Source organism: Vulpes lagopus, chromosome 9, assembly GCF_018345385.1.
Source record: "Vulpes lagopus strain Blue_001 chromosome 9, ASM1834538v1, whole genome shotgun sequence".
Lineage (NCBI taxonomy): Eukaryota > Metazoa > Chordata > Mammalia > Carnivora > Canidae > Vulpes > Vulpes lagopus.
This window is the reverse complement of record NC_054832.1, coordinates 7,457,463-7,478,991: the sequence shown is the minus strand read 5'-3', so window position 1 is coordinate 7,478,991 and position 21,529 is coordinate 7,457,463. Positions and strand designations below refer to the sequence as shown.

At 49.8% G+C, this 21,529-nt stretch overlaps 1 protein-coding gene across 11 annotated transcripts in view; it reads right to left on the bottom strand.

Moving 5' to 3' along the window:
• ZFAT (zinc finger and AT-hook domain containing) overlaps positions 1–21,529 on the bottom strand; it is a 274,158-nt gene that overhangs the window by 95,644 nt on the left and 156,985 nt on the right. For all 11 annotated transcript variants that reach the window (XM_041769045.1, XM_041769044.1, XM_041769042.1 and 8 more), the window contains 4 exons: positions 18,051–18,239; positions 15,857–16,007; positions 8,789–10,239; positions 7,776–8,008 (listed from right to left, as the gene is read on the bottom strand). In XM_041769045.1, the coding sequence (XP_041624979.1) occupies positions 7,776–8,008; positions 8,789–10,239; positions 15,857–16,007; positions 18,051–18,239 (2,024 nt within the window). The remainder of the gene's footprint in view (positions 1–7,775; positions 8,009–8,788; positions 10,240–15,856; positions 16,008–18,050; positions 18,240–21,529) is intronic.

The window sequence follows — 21,529 nt, the reverse complement described above, 5'->3', positions numbered from 1 at the left end:
GGCTATTCCCTGGAGCATACTTAGGAGAAGGGTACTCAGTATTTAAAAACAAAACCAAAACCTAACAAAAGTCCCTTGGAACCACCAACAGTCTGGCTGCATGCCCCACAAAACATCTGGGTTCCAAGAGATGACTGCCAAGCTCAGGTGTCCAAGGGGTCCAGGGAGCTACTGTGAAACTGTCCTGAGCTTTGCACCCAGGCGATGCTGCCCAGATTTCCACCCAGGCTACAGTGGGCTCTGGGCGCCCATCACTGTCCTCCTCTGCCCTTGACCCTTCCAGGTCACCCCATCACTCCCTGAGTCTGCATGCAGGAACAGGTACTAACAGACCATTTCTGAAAGATGCCCTGGACCTGGCTGAGCATCCTGGAGGAGGCCTGTGACCACCCCCAGCTGCCCCCAGTGCCCTCGTCAGCAGAGATGATGGAGGCGTTCAGCAGGGCTTTGAAGGAGTTTACAGTCATCCCCCCGGAGTCCTTGCTATTTGATTTTTTTTTTTCTTTTAATCTCTGATAGTCTGAAAGCAATTTATCTTACAGCTTATCAGGGCCCCTCATTTCTTGATGCCTTTGAAGATTGTCAGAAGGACACAGGCGGTGGGACACAGGCGGTAGGAGGAGGGGGGGCTCTTAGGATTCATTTTTTTTTTTTTCTCAAGCCCAGTTCCATACCGGAGATGAAAACCCAAAGTGACACAGCAAACTTAAAAAGAGCGGTTGTTAAAAGAGTTCCTGGCAGAGGCGGAGAGCAAGAGGCCTGCACAGTAATGACAATCAAGGAGCCCAGCCCTCGGAGTTTGTTTGCTCTGGTGGAAATGGTCTTCAAAGCTACAAAGGACCCTTTGAAAGAAGAAAGGCCTTGGCAGGAGTGTGTGGCCTCAGTGTGGGACGCAGGCGTCGCCCCAGGACTCAGGCTCGAGCCCCCACTCTCTATCCTGGATGGACTCTGCCTTGGTCTACTGCTCTAGAGCAGGTGCCTTGGCCCCCAAAGCAACGGGGCAGCTCTCAAGTCTAAAACCAGCAGCAGGTGGACGATATCAAAGCTGCTCCCTGCCACCAAGTGTATTAACTATCACATAAGTACTACTCCTACAAAATCTGTGACCTCAAGTTTAGGAAATTAGATGGGAGATTCCACGCTGAACAATGTGTCAGGAATAAAAGCCTAGTTATGGTGTCTGCTGTAACCATTCATTCCTCAGACCTTCCAAGGGCCCCTGTGACGTGCCAGGCACTGAGGACAGAGGTATGAGACAGCGACCCTGCCCTCAAAGGGCCCAGGGAGCTAGCAAGAGCCGCCAACACACAGAGGCACAAAGTGTGACAAAGGCAGAAAAGGTGACACTAAAGTTCTGACTGAGGGACACCTGGGTGGCTGGGAGGTTGAGCGTCTGCCTTCGTCTCAGGCCGTGATCCTGGGGTCCTGGGATCGAGTCCTGCATCAAGCTCCCCATAGGGAGCCTGCTTCTCCCTCTGCCTGTGTCTCTGCCTCTCTCTGTGTCTCTCATGAATAAATAAATAAAATCTTTAAAAATAAATAAAGTTGTGACTGATTTGAACAAGGTAGAAACAAGCCCCACCCTCCCCAGCAAGAAAAGAAGGAACAGCCCCAAATGGGTTGCTCCATTTGGGGTTGCCCCAACCCCAAAAATGGGATTTTGTCTCAAGGATCCTCCTGCCCACTGAAAACATTGTTCTGCCAGCCGTGCCCCTTTGATCCTAGACCTCCGCTTGGCTCACGGGAAGCTGCACTGTATACACAGGAAGCTCTGGGAGCCCGAGGTCTCCAGCACCGAGAACACACACCCAGAACAGGGCGACACAGAGACAAACGGGTCTGTGAGCACGGAGGAAAAGACCATCCTCTCTCATAGCTCTTAGAAAAGAAAAACCCTGCATCCCTGAGGGGGACACTTGACGGGATGAGCACTGCGTGTTATTCTGTATGTTGGTAAATTGAACACCAATAAAAAATTAATTTATTAAAAAAAAAAAAAGAAAAACCCTGCATCCAATCACTTTAATTCAACCACTTTTTTCTCCACTAAAAAAAAAAACAAAAACAACAACAACAAAAACAAAAACCAGACAAACCCATTTCTTTCCAGAAAGATATTGGAGTAGTCCCTTCTACTTCCTCTGTGCTTTGTGGGCAGTACGTTAGTTTATATCCAGCAAGCACATGCTACAATGTTTTAAACGTGTGTGCCCTTATGGCCAAAACCAGAGCAAAGCAAACATTTTTCAAAGACAGGGACCAAGCACTAATTAGAAATATGTATTGAGAGGCCATGGCGTCCTGGAAGGATGGATGCCTCCTCCACGCCCCCATTCCTCCCAACCCCCCACCCCCGCTACTGCTAATTAGGACGAGCTAGCTCAGACCAGCCGCTCCCCTGTGCACCCGGACCTGTGTTGGGCCCCTCACAAACATCATCTCACTAAGTTCCCACAGCGACCCGGGAGACACTTTACAGACCGGGTATCAGAGAGGTTAGGAAGTGGGGCACCTGGGTGGCTCAGTGGTTGAGCATCTCCCTTTGGCTCAGGTCATGATCCCGGAGTACCGGGACCGAATCCCGCATTGGGCTCCCTGCAGGGAGCCTGCTTCTCCTTCTGCCTATGTCTCTGCCTCTCTCTGTGTCTCTCATGAGTCAATAAATAAAATCTTAAATAAAAAAGAGAGAGAGGTTAGGCAGTGAAGCCACACCCTGTGAGTGGTAGAGTCAGCATGTGACGCCAAAACATGCCCATTCCCCAGTGTGGGTTTGTACAGCTCCAAGGGCCCGTGGATGGGCTGGTTACCTGCGAGGTTGTCTTAGAAGAAACGCAAGCTGGAGACAAAGGGAAAGACTGACATACCATGAACATCTACCATATGGGTAGATTTCCTATCCATTTCCTATCATTTCAAACATGTCTACGGGGAGGGACTCTAGGGGCAGATTCCCTGGTCCCCCTCAAATTACAGTGGAGGCATGAGCCCAGCAACCTCTCACCCCATGTGATTGTGATTCAGGACATCATGAATTACATCAACTGGGTCGTTAACTTATAAACTTATTTAGTGGGACACATAGGAGGTCACCCATCTGACACTGCCATGTGGGACACCCAAGGACACACACTGATAAAGAAACATATTGAAACATGGAAATGGGGGCACCTCGGTGGCTCAGTCGGTGATCTCAGGGCCGTGAGATCGAGCCCCACATTGGGCTCTGCGCAGATCGTGGAGTTTGCTTGAGATTCTCTCTCCCTTTCCCACCACCACACTGTCCCTGCCCCCCCCGCTCTTGCTCTCTCTAAAATAAATAAATCTTAAAAATAAATCAATCAATCAATCAATCAATCTTGAAGAATGGAAACAAAGGTCTCAGAAAACAATACTTAACCTCCGGTAGGGGTGCCTAATGCTAGTTATTTCTATTTTATTCTATGGTATTTTGTTTTTAAGATATACTTACTGGTTGTGACCCACTAAACCGTTTCACGGACCATGACCCAGGGACTGCAAAAACTGATCCAGGTGTGCCACACATTTTCTAGTCTATACACCATGACCTGAGAGGCCAGAGATGGTACCAAATTCTCAGGTTACAAATGAGAATACAGAGGCTCAGCAAATGACCAAGATCACGGAGGTGAATATGGGATCTAAGCTACAGGATCCTAGATCCTAAAGCCCCTGGCACCACACGTGTTCCCTCCAGCCTCCCCTGCACAAACTCTGCACGGTGCTTTAAAAAGTGGGCTTGCTCCGGCAACATCCTTAACTACTACCCTTGGCTGGTTCTCCACATTTCCTTGATGCTAATACAGCCTTGACTCTAAGTCCCACCACCTGGTTCCTCCTGCGAGGATGTGGCGAGGGAGACCATAGTAAATGTACTCACGCCTTCCGATCACTGGGTGCATCAGTAAGAGAAGAAATGGTTAGGAGTCACAGAAATGGGAACTCGGCCAAATTATCCCAGGGTCCTAGAGCAGCCAGAACGGACCTGGATGGAGGCCCATGTGGGGTGGGGCAGGGGTTCAATTTAAAATTTCCTTAGTTTTTGCCCTGCATGGGAATCTGAGTTGAAATCAGGCAAGTGTTGACTCAGAGTCCAACCAGACTTTTAACACACCCGGCCCATCTCTCTGGGTCACAGCTAAAGGAATCAATCTCCAGGCTAACCCCTGTTGGGAGGTCACAACAGCTCCGCTCTCCCAAGCCAGAGAGACCCTTCCCTCACCAGAGTCCTCAGCTCAGCACCTTTATGTCATGAAGCTCATTCATGCTATCTCGCGGGACCCTCACCGCGACCCTGAGGAAGCAGGGTATATACTCACTCTGCCGTTACACATAAATCACATGATTCCCTTTCCACAAAATCCCCAGCCAGGCCAATCCATTGAACTAGAAAGCAGATTAGTGGGTGCCAGGGGCTCGGGGAGGGAAAATAAGAAACATGGGGATTCCCGGGTGGCTCAGCAGTTTAGCGCCTGCCTTCAGCCCAGAGCGTGATCCTGGAGTCCTGGGATCGAGTCCTACATCGGGCTCCCTGCAGAGAGCCTGCTTCTCCCTCTGCCTGTCTCTCTCTCTCTCTCTCTCATGAATAAATAAATAAAATCTTAAAAAAAAAATAAGAAATGCTAGCTCACAGAAGATCTCCTCACCAGGTCGACATTTCCCTGGTAACTGTGACTTTATTCCAGAAATAATTTACAGGCTCAAAATATAAATGTTGTCTAAACTTGAAATACTGGAACCTGTTTTCATAAACGATGCCATCTTGCTACACTGGCAGTACAGTCCGCGTGTTTCATGGAAAATGCTTTCAGTATTCTGGGGTAAATACAAAAGCTTCCCCTCGGTGTGCCTGCCTCGTCTGCCGGGAGCGCCCCTCCTTGCCTCTCCCTTGGCCAAATCCTACTCATCGAGCGCAGAAACCCTCCTCCAGGCAGCCCTCCTTACCCCGACCAGGACCTCTCCAGGCGGTTGTGGGAGGGCAAGGGCACTTTGTGTTGGCCTCACTTACCCTTCCTCATTGCCCTATTGCTATTACTATCCTCTTGTCTCCCCCCCCCCCACGAAACAGGGCACCTTGAAAGCAGACAGGGGGGTCTTACTCATGTCTGAAATCCCAATGCCTGGCACGCAGAGAGGAGCCCCTCTAGCCTGTGTCAGCGAGCTTCAGGGCCACAACAGCACGTTTTCACCTTTAAAAGTGTCTCTCTGCAAATATCAGGGAGGGAAAAGACTGAAATCAAACTTTAACAACTTCTAAGAAAACGTGAGTGTTGATAACAATCAGGATAGCACCCTGTGTTTATAAGGTCAACAGAGTCATGCTCCCTTATTCCCACTCTGCTCTTGTGGGAACTTCCAGGGACGTGTCATTAGTGCAGCACAAGCCAGAGCACAGCAAGTATCCACACAGCCCCTGCTCTCATGGCACAAAGCCTACCTGCACCACATTCCTCCCAAAGGTGTGCAAGTGTCCAGGACACCCGCCAGAAGGCGTGGCAGACGTTCAGGACTGTCTGCCCTGACCAACGGGCCGACCGGGGGGCAGCTACCCAATGACTCTGCACTGAAGGCTCCTGATCCGGCCCGTGGAGGAAACACTCCCCCTCATGGAGGTGGTATAAGAATAGGACACGGGGGCCTGGACCACAGGATGAAAACAGATATCGTCACCCCTTTTCCCCAACACACCTTCTCAAGTGTAAACACTGGAGATACAAGCCTCCCTGAAGGAAGGTTCACAACCATAGAAAGTTGAAAAGAGAAGCTTCTTTAAATGCCAGTTTATCAAGATAAATGGAAGCATATGAAATTGGGCTTAAGATCTTATGACATGTCTCTGATGGGCCCTACTGACCACAAGGACCAGGGACGTGGCTAGGCGGCCAAGCGCTGGTGTCCAGAGGCAAGAAGATGCCTGAGCTGGACCTGAGTCCCTCTGACACACGCAACGGGCAAGGAAACCAAGTATGGGCAAAACAGGCAGTCCCGACACTGAAATGCTCTTTTACAACTTCCTCTTCTGTGTCAGCTGTCAGCCTCTCTGTTTCAAAGTCTCTCAATGCAGAGCATCAAGTCCCCAAACATAGAATAACTAACTAATTACAACAGTCAGGTGGCATTCAGCACCTACTCCACGTGAGGCACTGTTCTGGGACATTTATGCACATTTTCTCACCTCACCCTCCCGAGAACGGGTACACTGAGGCACGGGGCAGGTACATGGCTCCTCCTGAAGTCAGGTACACAGCACACCGGGGGAGCCAGGGGGAAAACCCACAGTCTGGTTCCTGGTCTTACCTGCTACACTGCAAGGCTGCCCCCAGCACCCTGTCCCCACGTCAGCCTCACTCCCTCTTGACCTCATCGTAATGAAGTTTCCCCCGCCCTGAGACAGTACTGGGAGCACGACCAAGCTGACGGCAATTCTGTAGGGAAACAGGAAGAGCACGCCTTTGTGTGCTCAGAAGGAGAGAAACGTGTGCGAAGAGGTACCAGGTGAGCAGCCGGCACACGCTCAACAACACAACACTGAGCCCAGTTCTAGTTCTTGCCATAGAACATTCCATCTTATCCTCCCAGTAACCCGAGGGGATCTATCTACATATACATGTGTGCACACATGTGCATTGTGTCTGCAGGCATGTAAAATAAGTGTACACACTTGTCTGTACATGTGTATAGAATACACTCGCGTGTGTCTATGCATATATGTGCATAGACACACTTGTGTGCGTAGAAGACAGATATATGCTTTTTAATAGATATTTCATACAAGAGGCTACCAAGTCTCAGAAAGGACGAGTGACTTGCCCCAACATCCACAGCCTGTGCGAGTGCTGGAGACGGTGTCGGACCCCCAAGCATCCAACCCCAAAGCATGTGCCCTGACCTACCCGCTGCACCTACAACACCCCGACTTCACCCGTAGTGACAAACGGCCCCAGCGTGAGTGATTTCTGTGCCAGAACACAGTGGGAGCACATCAAGTTGCCGAAGAAGCCTCTTGCTGTGCTCTCTGTGGTATAAAAAGGAATGCCATTAAAGCAGAACCACACCTGGGGCCAGCTGGGCCTCCTTACAACCTGAAGAAGGTTCAAATCACGCTCGGGTGGCGGCCCCTTGAGTGACGTGAGAATTTGCAAAAAGAAATAGTCATTCATTGTGTTACATCATCTTCCACCAAAGAATTAAGCAAGTTTTACCATTATGAATATTAACAGCATCTTGGATTAAATTATCACTTTTTTTTTTTTTTTGAAAGTAAATGTGCTTCACCATCTATCGCAGAGAGTTGACAACCACCACACAAGACGAGAGGGGTCATGATCATTTGCTGCCCTTTCCTGGCTGACCAAACAGTGTCTACTGCTTTGACAGGCACTATGGAATCTAACCCCCACACCGTGAGCGGCAGCTCTTATCTCGAGTACCTCTCTTACTAATACCTCGTTGTAATGCCCTCTAAGAAATCCTTGCTTGCTTCCTACTCTGCAGATCTCCAATAGTTTCTCTCTGACGCTGGAAAAGCTTGCACAGAAGGTGTATTTGTTTCAACCGAGTCATTCTGCAACACCTGGGTCTCTCCCTGTGAAAGGAACCCCGGGGCAAAAGCTTTGGGGAAGGGAGGAGTGCGCCCCAGGATGGATGTTTGCTCGCACAAACAGGTTCCCGGGAAGCAGGACGCAGCGAAGGGCGCAAAGGTGAGAAGCAGTGAGCACCCGGGGCGGATGGTGCAACCGCTCGGGCTTGCTACTTACCAGCTCCGTGTGAGCTTTCAGATGTGCCTGCAACTTGTATTTATCTGGAGTGTTGTAGTCGCAGCCGTCGGTGGGACACTTCAGCAAGATGTTGCTGTGCTTCTGAATAACGTGGCGCTTGAGGCAGTTCTTGGTGATGGAGGAGTACTGGCACTGAGAACAGTGGTGCAGGTGCTCCCGCGTGTGCGTGCGCACATGCATGTCAAAGTGCACCTGGTACCAAAAAAGTTTGCCTAAAACAACACCGTCACGTGAGAACAAGGAAGTTTCTTTTACACCGAATTTGATTTTCTCATTATTTTTTTCCCCCTATAATGTGTAGCACTGTCTCTGGCCTGTCCAGGTCACCCTTCACCCTTTCCTCATTTCTGTCTGGAAATTACCTTTCAAAGGTGGGAGGGAGGAGACCTGAAGGGCGCTGCTGTGTCTGCATGGTGTCAGAGCTGGGAGAGCAGGGAACAAATATTTCCTGAGGACCAGTGACAGTGCCAAATATGACTGTGCACATGCATAAGTCAGAGTCTCTAAGCTCTGCTGAGCCCCCGGGGCCAGCGCAGGGCGTCCTGCTCCCGGTGCTGCCAGCAACCCAGGAGATGCAGAGACCGCACATGCTTGCCCTGCACGCTGCGAGGGCTCTATGCGGGGCTCCCCACCAAGAGCTGCGCTGACCACATGGCCACAAGTTATGCTATTCTTCACATGTGCCGTGTGCCCATAACAATTCCCATTAGCTCCAGTTCTGGCAGAGGTCCTGGGATAAAGTGCTGCATGTGCCCGACCACGCCAGTGCGGCTAACTGCCTGTCTCCACAGAGGCTCCACGTGCTAACCTCTAACACAGGGGGCCACCTGTTGCTATCTACAAATAATGAAGGATAGCTCATTCAGAAGTGGTTTTTTTGCAGAGACAAGAGCTCCCATCAGACACGAGGGGACCCAAAGCAAGCTGGGGACGGGTGGGGCTGCTGGGACCAGAGCTCCACCAGCCACTTGCCCAGCGCTGCCTCTCCTTACCACAGTATTCACACTCCAGGTCCCCGTACACCTTCCGGATCCTCTCGCACAGACCGGTGTTCATCCGCCTCTTCTGTAAACCGTCCAGGATCTTCATGAACGCGCTGATGCCGGCCCGGTGCTCGGAGGCAGGTGTGCACGAGTCAGGCTGGGGCAGGGCCACGTCCCCTCCATCCGCTGCCAGCGCAGGGTCTGAGGCCTCAGCTGTGTCTGAGCCGAGGCACCTACCAGGATCTGGTCCCTCGGATGGGAGGGCAGCCCCTTCCTGCCCCGACCCCGGCGGGCTCTCGGCACCCTGAGTCTCCTGGTTTGCCTCCGTGCTTCTGGCCTCGGACTGCAGTGGTGTGACTTCTTTGCCCTGAGTCTGGGAGGAGGCTCCATGCGGGGCATCCAAGGTGTCCTCGGGAGCAGTGCGACCCTCCGAGGAGGAGGTATCACTCTTTAACAAAAACCCATCGGAAACCACTGCACGCGAATGCGGGTCTGAGGAGTCCACAGTGGCTTCCGACTCGCAGGGTGGCAGGGCAGCACTTTGGGGCTGGGGGGTGGCTGCGTGCACAGGTGGGGCAGGCTCTCCCACAGAGGCCTCGGGCTCCTTCCGTCCCTCCTCAGGCTGGGCATCTGCAGGGCAGGCGGCCTCCTTGGGCGCATTCACACCCTGGCACACAAACTCCTCCTCTGCCAGCTGCAGCTGGCCCCCCAAGGCTTCTTGCTGGATGTCCCCGCCAGGCTCCAGGAGGCAGAAGCTCTGGTTGATGGAGCTGGTGAAGAGCCCAGTCTCCTGTGCAGCCCCATGGGCCTCACGGATGTGGGAGCGCAGCCTGATGGAACTGACAAACTTCTTGAGGCATATGGCACAGACGTACACGAAGGGGTGCTTCCTGACGTGTAGCTCCAGCGCCTGGTACTTGGTGGCCCCATGGCCACAGAGCTCACAGGCAAAGGGCCACTTGTCCCCGTGCACCAGCATGTGACGGTCACGGTCCAGCTCGTTCTTGAACTTGCGCTCACAGATGTGGCAGTCGTAAAGCAGCTGCCGCTTGCCCTCCCTGGTCATCAGGCAAAGCTCGTCCAAGGCCTCCTTGACCTTCTGGTCCTGGGGGTCGTGCGCATCTCGGATGTGCTTGATGAGGTTCTTGACATCGGAGTACTTCTTTTTGCAGAAGCGGCAGTGCTGCTTGATCTTCTTGTGCACGCGCTCAACGTGCACTTTGAGATGCCCTTTGCTCAGGCAGGTGAAAGAGCAGTAGTCGCAGGCGAACTTCTCGCCAGTGTGTTTGCGCAGGTGCACGTTCAGGTTGGCCTTGATGGCGCTGGCGTAGCTGCAGTGGGAGCACTTGTAGGGCTTCTCGTTGGTGTGGATCCTCAGGTGGGCCTGCAGCGAGTGCTTGAACTTGAAGACCTTGTTGCAGTACTCACATGTGAAGATCTTGAGTTGGGTGGGCCCTAGCCTAGAAAGAGACAACAGCACCGTTGTTACAGGTGGAGGCACAGCACCTCCCCAAGGACCTTCAGTTCCTCCGTAGGAACCAGACACCAAAGGCTCGCGGTAAACCAAATGGCACTGAGCAGGACCGCAGGGCCGAGTATGGGTCCCTGTTCCTCAGGGCCTCACCGTGTTGGGCAGCGTGGGGAGAAGACAGGTCGGCACACGCTTGCACGACAGCATGGTCGGTGGTGACAGGAACACAGGATGGGGGGAGAGGGAGAAAGAGGGAGAGAGAGAAACATCTAACCAGGACCGAGGTAGAAGAGAGACTTGCTGAAGAGATGTCTGAGCCCAATGCTTACAGAAGGAGAGGGAGGCGAGAGGAGAAAGAGGACGGAGGATATGTCATTCACACCACACAGGACAACCAGCTGTGCCCCAAAGCCGACCTGGATGTATTCTGGCTACGCAACTGGTTATCCCGGAATGAGCTCCATCAGCTCCACCAGATTAGATACAATCTGCCTGGGTTTTTGTTTTGTTTTCTGTTTTTCAATTTTATTTATTTGACAGAGAGAGAGAGAGAGCGCAGGTGCACAAACAGAGGAAATGGAGAAGCAGGCTCCCCCCTCAGCAGGGAGCCCGATGCCATGTGGGGTTCAATCCCAGGACCCTGAGATCATGACCTGAGCTGAAGTCAGACACTCAATCAGCTGAGCCACCCAGGTGCCCCTGCCTGGGTTTGTTCAACAGCTGCAACAATCCACACATGCCTGCTCATTCAACCAGCTGTCGCAGCCAGGGAGGACCCGTTGCCACCACTCATCAGTGAAAGACCCGCATCCCTGAGTCCTCCCAGGGCAAGTGCACTGGCCTGACTGGGGAGCTGGCTGTCATGAGCTGAGCTCCATGTCTGCCCTTCTGGCAATGAAGGGTCTGCCCATGGGCACAGGTGGTGCAGCAAGTGCTCAGCTGAGAGGGCATGCATGGGCCTGGCTGGCAGCAAAGAATGGGGGGGAGGGTGGTGGAATGTCAAGGCCTAGGAACGGGAAGCTATGTGTTGATGTGCCTCACGCTATGTCCCCCACAACTCCATCAGTAACAGAGCTGACATTCCCATCTCCATCATCCTGCTCCTTCACCATGGCTAGTTCAAGCACTCACATGGGAAAAGACAGCTGCTGTTCAACTGTCACGTATTAGTGACTGTCGTTCATGAATACCTGCCAATGCATTTCAGGCACTGTGGCAGATTTTGTGTATGCGATGGAGAATAAAAGCATGGTCTGCTTCATGGATCCTTCTCTTTCAATATGGCAGCATGTAATGTATGCGATGGTCTTAACAGCTAGTGATTACTGAGTATGTGGTATGCCAAGCCCTATGCTAAATACTCCCAACCCTATTGTTATAGCCATTGTATAGATGACAAAACAGAGTGCCTGCCCATGGTCATATAATTAGTGAGTGGACTGAGCCTCTAGAGCCTGCAAACATCACACCCATGCCTCCCTTCCCCAGTGTGACCCCACACATGGAGAAGGCCCCCTGCATGGGGCTCCCAGTGCTACTGGAACAGCTCTACCTTGTTTCTGAAATCAGTGAACGACAATCACCCAAGTACTACAGCAGGCAGCAGGGACCGGAATTGGCAGATGAGCGGGACAAGCAGGTGATGCTTCCTCTCCTCCATAATCGCTCCCTCTAGACCTAGGTCCAGGTTGTCCCCAAATGTCCCCTAAGGTCCTCAGAAACACTGACAAGCATTTACTGCTGTTAATCAGACACCATTATGCTGTATCCACTGTAATTGCAAAGTCTACATTTATGGAAACTATCTATATAACTATGTTTGATCAACACAGGTTGCCTTGTCTTTAAATTAAAAATATTCAAATCGACTGTAGTTCATAAACACCAGAGGGTACCATTCACATAATGTAATTAAAATATTCAAATCTGAAAGTCAGTACTATGCCTGCATGCTAAACCCAAGGCTAATTTCAGGAAACTAATTTGGATCTTTCTCAAATGACAAAGAAATCCAGAAGGTGATAGATTTTATTGGTGTAAAGAACACTGGAGAAAAGAAACCCTGGATTCAGAACGTTAATTAAATAAACAAATCACAGTATTTTCTCCCCTAATGCAAGGTCTAAATGGTCTTAGGAGAATCTTTTGCTCTGATTTTTTTGTTTTGTTTTGTTTTCTTACACAAATACCTGATAAAGCCCTCAGTGCCCTCTTCCCACCAAGGGTCATGAATCTGATGAAGACGCTAAGCAGCCTACAGCTGACTCAAGCGCAAGCCTTGCTCGCTAGGACTGTGAACGGACACTCAGAGCTGCAATGCCCACATGACTGCTGATCAGTTATTTCACTCCAAGTGTTCCCCTGCAGGAGGGCCACCCTCGCCGCTGTGTTTTAGAACATGATCACACAGAGAGCTCTTAAAGGTCAGACCCCTTGATCTGGTTATTCCACTTCTGGGAATCTACTGAAAGAACGAATGCAAAACTGCACCAAAGGTGCTCCCTGCAGGACTTTTCACAACAGGTGAGCGTGGAATGCTGCTGGAAGGTCCCAACATAAGGAACTATCTTGTTGGCACATTTATTTATTTTTTTCCTTCTTTCACTCATTCAAAAAAAGTACTCCAGGCCCTGAGGACACAACAGGGACAAACGCGAACACATCTCGTGCTCTCCTGGAGCGCACTTTCTGGGGGAAGGGATGGGCCGGACTTACAACCAGAGAAATGAGCAGGTAAGGACCACCAGCTCCCTGCAGTGATGGAGAAAGGCAGGATGCTCCAGGAGCCCAGATCAGGGCCGACTGATCAGTCTAGGGGGCAGGGCAGGCTGTCCTGAGCACTGGACACTTGAGCAGACAGCTAGCTGGAGGATAAACAGGAGTTAAGCAAGCCAGGGAAAGGGGAGGCATCCAAAATGAGGAAGAGGCACCTGCAAGACCAGATCAAGGAAGTACAAAGAGCGTCAGAGCGCCTGCTGGAGCCCAGAGACGATGGGGGGCAGAAGAGACATGGCTGGAGCAGCGGCAGCCCCAGAAGGCCCCGCAGGCCAAGTTCTCCTACCAGCAGTGAGGACTTGAAGGGTGCAATCAGATGGCATTTTACCAAATCTCCCTGGCTGCACTGTGAAGAACTGAGCAGATTACAGAGCATCCTCATCACGACCTAATGTGTCACTACAGAATAATTTGTGAATAATCTGAGTAATAGAGGAAATCAAGTACAACGAGATGAGGTATTAAGAGCAAGATACAAAATTGCAATAGAAAATAGAAAGTCAATTTTATAAACTATGTGGGCTGAAAAGAGGCTGAAAGGAAATACATTAAAAATATTAACAGTGGGCAGCCTAGGTGGCTCAGAGGTTTGGCGCTGCCTTCAGCCCGGGGTGTAATCCTGGGGTCCCGGGATCAAGTCCCACATCGGGCTCCCTGCATGGAGCCTGCTTCTCCCTCTGCCTATGTCTCTGCCTCTCTGTTTCTCTCTGTGTATTCTCTCATGAATAAATAAATAAAATCTTTAAAAAAAAAATTAACAGTGGTTATAATATCACGGTAGTGATCTTACAAAAAGGGATCCCTGGGTGGCGCAGCGGTTTGGCGCCTGCCTTTGGCCCAGGGCGCGATCCTGGAGACCCGGGATCGAATCCCATGTCAGGCTCCCGGTGCATGGAGCCTGCTTCTCCCTCTGCTTGTATCTCTGCCTCTCTCTCTCTCTCTCTGTGTGACTATCATAAATAAATAAAAATTAAAAAAAAAAATTTACAAATGATGCTTGTCCTTCCAGTTTTCTGGACTTCCCAATTTTCTATGCAATCTGTCTGTGTCATATTTGTGTGAGAATCTGTCTGATATGTTGATGTAACCTAGAAGTCTGTATCTGTATTTTTTTTCAAAACAAAATCGTCATGCAAAGAAAGTCTCTTTCCTATTTTGTAGTTTGTACTATAAATATTAATAGAAATACATGACAAATGGAATACAGCCTAAACCTGCTGTTTAAACATTGTGTCCATTTGCCTATTAATTAGATGACCAGTTAGCTGAACCCCTCCCCAGCGGACCTCGAAATCCTGTGCAGGTAGGTAAAAGTCTACAAATCAACTTGAGACCAAAATGATCTTCAAATTTAATTCCGTGACAGTTTTGCCAAAGGAATGAGTATTTTTACAACCTCGTCAATAAATTCAGTTGCTCATAGCTGTAAGGATACAGGACCGAGGCTACAAATTAATGAAGCATCCCACATGACATCATGCTCATATATTTTGTCATTTATTCTCACCACTAAACAAAGTCAGATTGTACTGGAGGCGATCTTACGGCTGGCAAAATGGAGGCTGAGAGGCAAACCCACTTGTGCCAAATACAATGGAGTAAAAGCTTCATCCAGACAACAGCTATATCCATCCTGTTCTCTCTCCTTCCCAATGCCTGCGTCATAATGGACATTTGATCTGTTGAGCTGAACCCTAGCAGAAGAGTCTAGAGCCAACCCAGGTCTATTTGGCACTAAAAGCTTTGCTTTCTTCAAGAATGGCTCATTTCCCCTCTTCCAGAAACAGGTGAAACCCAGTGGTAACTGGGCATTTTCACTGCCTTTCCTCCCAGCTAGGAAACTGCAGAGCTCAGATGATCAGTTTGCTATGCCACCTGAGCAGGTGGAGATGAAGACCCTGGCGAGGGTGTGCAAAATGTACCTACTCGTTCACTCTGGGTTGTCAACTGACCCAATGTGTTTGGAGGGCAATTTTCAATGTTGTTTAGTTTTAAGTTCTCATAGCCTTTGAGACAGCAATTTCAACTCTAGCAATTTATCCCCCAGGAAGTCATGAAAAAGTACTGAAAGACAAAAGTAGCAGAACCTTGAGGGCAGCATTGTCCATCAAGCAATGGACATAAAGCAATGGCTACATAAACTACAGTGCACCCATTCAATAGCAAACGCTTTTTTAAAAATGTGTACTGAAAAAGATTTTCAAGGTGTGCTAAGCTCAAAACAAAGTTGATAATGGTGCATTTGCTATTTCGCATTAGAAAAAAATAACAAAATTAAAGTGCTGTAGTTTAGTATAACATGAAAAAATTATGGTGATGTACGACCCAACTGTCAACAATAGCTACCTCTGGAAGAACTATGGGTTACTTTAACCCTACATCATCTGGAGTGCTGGAACTTTCTACAAAATACTTGTATTACTTTTAAAAGTAGGGGAATGATAAAGATTTTTTTCTCATTATAAGATGTGTAACTTTAAAAATGAGCAAATTTACTAAGGCCTTATTTATACCTCTTTTTATTAAGGCTGAATGTATGTTTGCCTTGAGTAAAATGCTCCATCTTCATTAAAGCCAACTGGTGCTCAGTTCCAAAAACCTGTGGATCTGCCACACATTTCAGAGAAGCAATGTGGGCTCGTAAACACTTAAGAACCATAACGGAGGTATAACAGAGGGTCTGACTCTTAGGTTGAGTCAAGAAACCAACGTCCTCCACAACTCAGTTTGCAAATAGAGTCCTTGATAAACCAACGGGCTGGCCCTCTGGCCCTCTCTGGCCATCACTGGAGTCCAGCTCCAGCTGAAGTCACACGGAACAGACACTTTACCTGCTGGACTTCATGGGCTGCTCATAGGGTGTCTGCTGAATGGCATACTCCTGGTACCCTCTGCGAGGCGCCAGGTCGGCCGTGGTGGTCTCCGGGTTTGCAGCGCCTGTCTCCGGGGGCCCGGCCTCCACTGGAACAATCTTGGTGGCACCTGAGATGAAGGTACAAGTCACCGCACATTAGAGGCACCTCACCCACGTGGGAGCAGAGCCCTGGAAGTGTGTTTCTTCACTGCAGGGCTCCCTTGCAAGATCGGTTTTCCTACAATTCACACATTTCACTTCTGTGTCTATGTCTGTGTGTGTACGTGTATTTGCAGGGAAGAAAGGGCAAGTTTTCTAGTAACCTATCAAAATATCCTCTGGGCCACCTGAGTGGCTCAGTTGGTTGAGCATCCCACTCTTGATTTTGGCTTAGGTCATGATCTCAAGGTCATGAGATGGAGCCCCAACTAAGGCTCCATGGTCAGTGTGGAGTCTGCTTAAGATTCTCTCTCCTTCTCCCTCTGCCCCTCCCTGCTCATGTATGCATGCACATGTGCTCTCTCGCTCTCTCTCTCAAATAAATAAATAAATTTTAAAAAGCATCCTTCTGAAGCAATTTGCACTGGATCTGTTAATAAAAATATAGAAGACAGGACATATATACACCTATGTTTACTTCCCCAGTTCTATACAGGACTACCTGTGCCCAACCTTGAGTAATGGAAAACTGCATCAAGATAACATGGAGCAGTGGCATCCATCAGCCATGAACAGGAACCCCAGCTGCCAGGGGTCTAGTCCCACATATGACATGACCTTACCATCAGTGGACCTGTTTCCACCCTAGCAAATGAAGGGTGTGGAATGGAAAAACTCAAAGGTCCCTTTGCTTATGCAAGTCTAGGATACAAATGGCCAAAGACCTTGTATAGCAGAGACATGCGCACACACCTACATGCACGTATCAAGTACAAAGAACAGGCTCCCATCTACCCCATTTCTAGAATAGCAAAGGATATCAGTAACACTTTTACCCCCACTTACAGAAATCTCAAAGGACTGCCATCAATTTTAAAGAAGTTACCGTGGGGGAAGCCTGAGTGGCTCAGCAGTTGAGCCTCTGCCTTCAGCTCAGGTTATGATCCCAGAGTCCTGGAATCGAGTCACACATCAGGCTACCTGTAGGAAGCCTGCTTCTCCCTCTGCCTATGTCTCTGCTTCTCTATATGTCTCTTAGGCATAAATAAATAAAATCTTTAAAAAAAAAAAAAACAACAAAATAAAAAAAATAAAGAAGTTACCGTGGGAACCACTAGAGGTGGCAGAGAACAAGAGCTGCTCCCTCTCCGAGGTTAATCATTCCCCTGATCGATACTGCTCTGAAGTCGGCTGGTGCAGACAATGTGACTTTCCAGAAAGTTCTTCCAGCCACATATTTTTATGTGCCTTATTTCCTACCAATCATCCTATTCTGTGCTGAGGTATAAAGAGGCACTTACCCGGCATTTCCACTTTAAATAAAGAGTGACTACTATTACCATTGGAAAGAGAGGCTTAACAGGCTGTAGCTGCTCTTAAAATCCCACCCCTGATTTTTAAATATTATTGCACAACTATCACCCCAAGTGGATAGGAAAAAAAGAACCATTATAATACTTTGGAACTTACTATCATAAACCGCTTTTTGTCTAAAGTATCCCTTCCTGAAAGACCTTTTATAAAAAAGGTAGTTATAGTATCTCCACTCTATTTTATGTGAAAGGAAAGGGAGACAGAAATCTCTGATATTATAAAATACGTGATGAGCCCACTAAAAATGCAAGACAGAGCTGGGCAGAGGGACCATGAGACTGCAGGTTCCAGGGAGCAGGTGCATCTGTCTGGTCTGAGCGGGTTTGTCTCTCCCAGGGACCACCCTGCTGAGTGCAGTGAGGGGAGGGCACCCCTGAGTGGGGGCCGGGCCACAGGAACAAAGGAACAAAGCATGCTCCCTGGCCACCGCTCTTGTGATCGGGCCTATGGCAGCAACAGCAGCACCCCCACTACCTCTCCTCTGACGCTATCCACAACGACCCTGCAGGGACGGGTAATAGAGGGAGAACCCGTCAGTGAGCCAGCTGCCCAGGACCACAGGGTCCAAGCTGTCAGGCTGCCCAGCACAGACTCGCCAAAAGCTTCTTGTTTTGCCCCTTCCTCCCTGTTGTGGTCACCTGGAATAGCTTCGTGGGCCGTTAAAACCACACTTATGATGGGTTTCTTCACTCCGGAAATCTGCCCGGCCTCCTTTCCCGAGGGGATCTTCTGGACTTTCTCTGTCCTCTGCGTCCTCGGCCTCCTTGGGGTCTTTTCTCGGTCATCTTCCTTATACTTCCTTTCCAGTTCAAGGTCAGATTCATCACCTGAAGAGCAAATAATACCGAGATGTATAAAATATCCTTTTATATCAGTGATAGAATTAGAGAGTGCCCATAACCTTTTTATGGGATGGTAAAAGAACTATATATGTGTGATATCTACACGCCGGTCCTCACTGCCGCGCGGGCCTCTCTCTCACTTCAGGCATTGTCTTTGGTTCTCCAGGCTCTCATGTGATTCAGCAAATACTCCCTGCACCGCTGCCACGGGGCCACCATCAAGGCACTAGGGACACAGTGTTGTTAAGGCCAGCATAACCCTTCAGCTTGTTTTCACAAAGCCTACCAGACTTCAGAGTTATTAAAGAAGATATGGCCTCCAAGATTTACAGCCTAGGAAGAAATCATTCAAGCTACAGTTACAAGCTACCTTCTATAGTGGATATAAAGATGGATAAGGCACAGACGAGGACCGTGCCCTCCAAAGCCCTGCAGTCTGGGGGGAGAAACAGGGGTGCAAAGAGGTGTTGGCAAGGACGATCAGCTGTGCACCAAGTGAAATGAGAAGCAATGGTAGAAACAACTCGAGAGGTCAGAAAAGGCCTTCTGGGGAGATAACCCTTCCGTTGGCTGTAAACACAGGTGTTTGTGAAGTGATGTTTGGGGGTGGGGGAGAACAGTGGGGCAAAAGGAGTATGGGGCAAAGAGGTGGCTGTGATGAAAATGGCAGCAGCCCACTGTAAGAAAAGAGAGCAAAGACAAGGAGTCAACCATTAGCTCTGCATGCTGTATGGCTACAGCTTGTGGAGACACATGGAGGTGGAAATAAAACCACTGGAGGCCCACGGAAAGCCCATGAGGGTCTGGGAGAGCCTCCACCTCGGAGTACAGGGGAGGAGACTCCAGTGGTCATGGATGGCAGCCTAGTCGCGTGGGTGAGTGAAGCCTCCAAGCAGGGCTCTGGTGACAGAGCACAGGCCCCAGCACCAGGACAAAAGCACCAGGTCTCTTGATTGTTCAAAGGGAGACGAGAAGGGCACCTGGGTGGCTCAGTAGTTGAGCGTCTGTCTTTGGCTCAGGGCGTGATCCCGGGGTCCTGGGATGGAGTCCCACGTCGGGTTCCCTGCAGGGAGCCTGCTTCTCCCTTTGCCTGTGTCTCTGCCTCTCTCTCTGTGTCTCTCATGAATAAATAAATAAAATATTTTTAAAAATAAGGGGGGGGGACGAGATATCCAGATTTCTTTTTTCTTACATGACATCTTCTGATTTTTTGAGGTTGACTCTAATCTAACAAAAATCTTAAAACAATGGGAGGGCCAAGCAAACCATGTCTGAGGCGCACCTGACCCAGAGCCCTCCTCCACCACCGTGGAAGGCAGTGGGGAGCCGCCGAAGCATGTGTGTTGACGGAAGGACTCCACTACATCTGTGCTTCAAACACCGGCCACCACTGGGGAGGAGGAACTGAATAGGTTCAAAAGACATTTCAACACACCAAAGAATGGATGTGTCAGCCACAGAAGGAACAACAGCTAACCTCAAACAGCTAGACCTGGCAGGAGCCTGAGGGTAAGAAACACTCGGATGCCAAAGTGAGGCATAAAAGGGCGAGCGAGCTCTCACCTGCAGGCTGTTCCAGATTCCTAAGGAAATGCAGGGAAGGAAGGAGAAAGGCGTTTTTGGTCTTAGAATCACAACCACAAACCTGAAATAACCTGCCCAAGAATCACCGCCCAGAACGTGGTGACAAGTAGAAGGAGCAGCTCCCGACAGCCCGTTAGCGGAGATGAGCGCGGGGTGGGTGCGTGGTTGCAGGACAGGCCCACGGGCGGACGGACAGTGGGGGTTCAGACAGTACTTTGGTCGGGGGCGTCACGTAGGAGAAGTTGGCACCATGCGGGAATAAGGCACAAGCTGGAAGAGACCGGAGAAACCTAAGGGGGACTGCCTGGGACAACTCGGTAAGTCTGTGCTGGCCCCGATTCAGGTGTGCCTACAGCCAGACACTGGAGGGACAAGATACGAGGGAGAAGCACAAGTTCTCGGGGAGGAAGGTGGGAGCTGGTAGGAGGAAGGCTCTCAAGATGAGGCTAGGAAAACTCGCGGCTAGCGGGACAGATGGACCAAAACAAACACTAACGTTCTGTGCTCTACAGATGAAGTCTTTTGTTCCCTGTCCCCATAACCCAGGTGCCTGGAACATGTGTAGGCCTGGTGGAAACAGTCCTAGGGAACTTAATTGACTGGAAGGGGTCCTTAGTCACGCAATTAGTGTGAGCACTGAACACGGTAACACTGAACTGAATAGAAAAGTTAGCAGATGACAGCATGAACCAGACAGGCCGTGCATCACTCCTACAGCTCTCCAAGGCCAAAGGGGAAAGTCAAGGACCGTCACATAGGTCCATCCGCTGAAGAACATGACAACTCCTGCAGAGCTAAAGCACAGGGCAAAACGAGCGTCCTGCAAAGTCGTCCCAGTGCTCACGTTCTGTGAGGTTTGATTTGCACCACGCCTAACAGGAATCTTAATATCATTTTGTAGTGGCTACATTAAAAACATTTCAAAAAGTCTACAAACTGCCTGCGTCACAGAAGTTCCTTATGGGGCCTACCTATTTGGCAATACGCACGCATAAGCAACTACAGGAGAATACAGTGGATGCTTCGAGAAGGTAGAAACGACACATCAAGGGATTCTTGGGCTTTTAAAATGACACTCCACTTTATAAAAGAACTTACCCAGGGATACAATTCAATCTGTGGGCGACACAGCAGGAATAGATATATTCATATAATAAACAAAACAAAAACAAAAACCACCCTGAGAATTTGAGCTTGCCATAAGCTGAACCCGGTTAACAACATGAATCATCTAAAAAACCAAAAGCATACACAGCGTTAGCCTGCATAATCAGAAGGGATCTCATGGCCGTGCCCTGGATTAACTGGATCTTGACTCTGCTTCAGAGTCATAAGTTAGGGTCTGGAAGAGCCTGGCTTGGCCTGGGGTGGAGAAGAGGAAACTGGGTAAGACTCTCACCTCCTCCCCTTCAGTGCTCTCACCTCGACCACCAGACCCACTCCCGGTGCCCGTGCCTCAAGGGTGGCGCTCCTCCCGCTGTAGGGGCAGAGAACGCTGCCCCAAGCCCAGCCGCCCGGCAGCTGGGGACCTGGCTGTAGGCTGCCAGGGGCCTTCTGGAAGCTAGTTTTCCTCCCTAAAAAGAAAGAAACACCCCTCTTCTTCAACTGGACATTACCATGTCCGCTGCCCAGCACTGAGACAAACAACTGTAAGAAACTATAAGACATCAAGCAAAAGATGAGTCAATGCC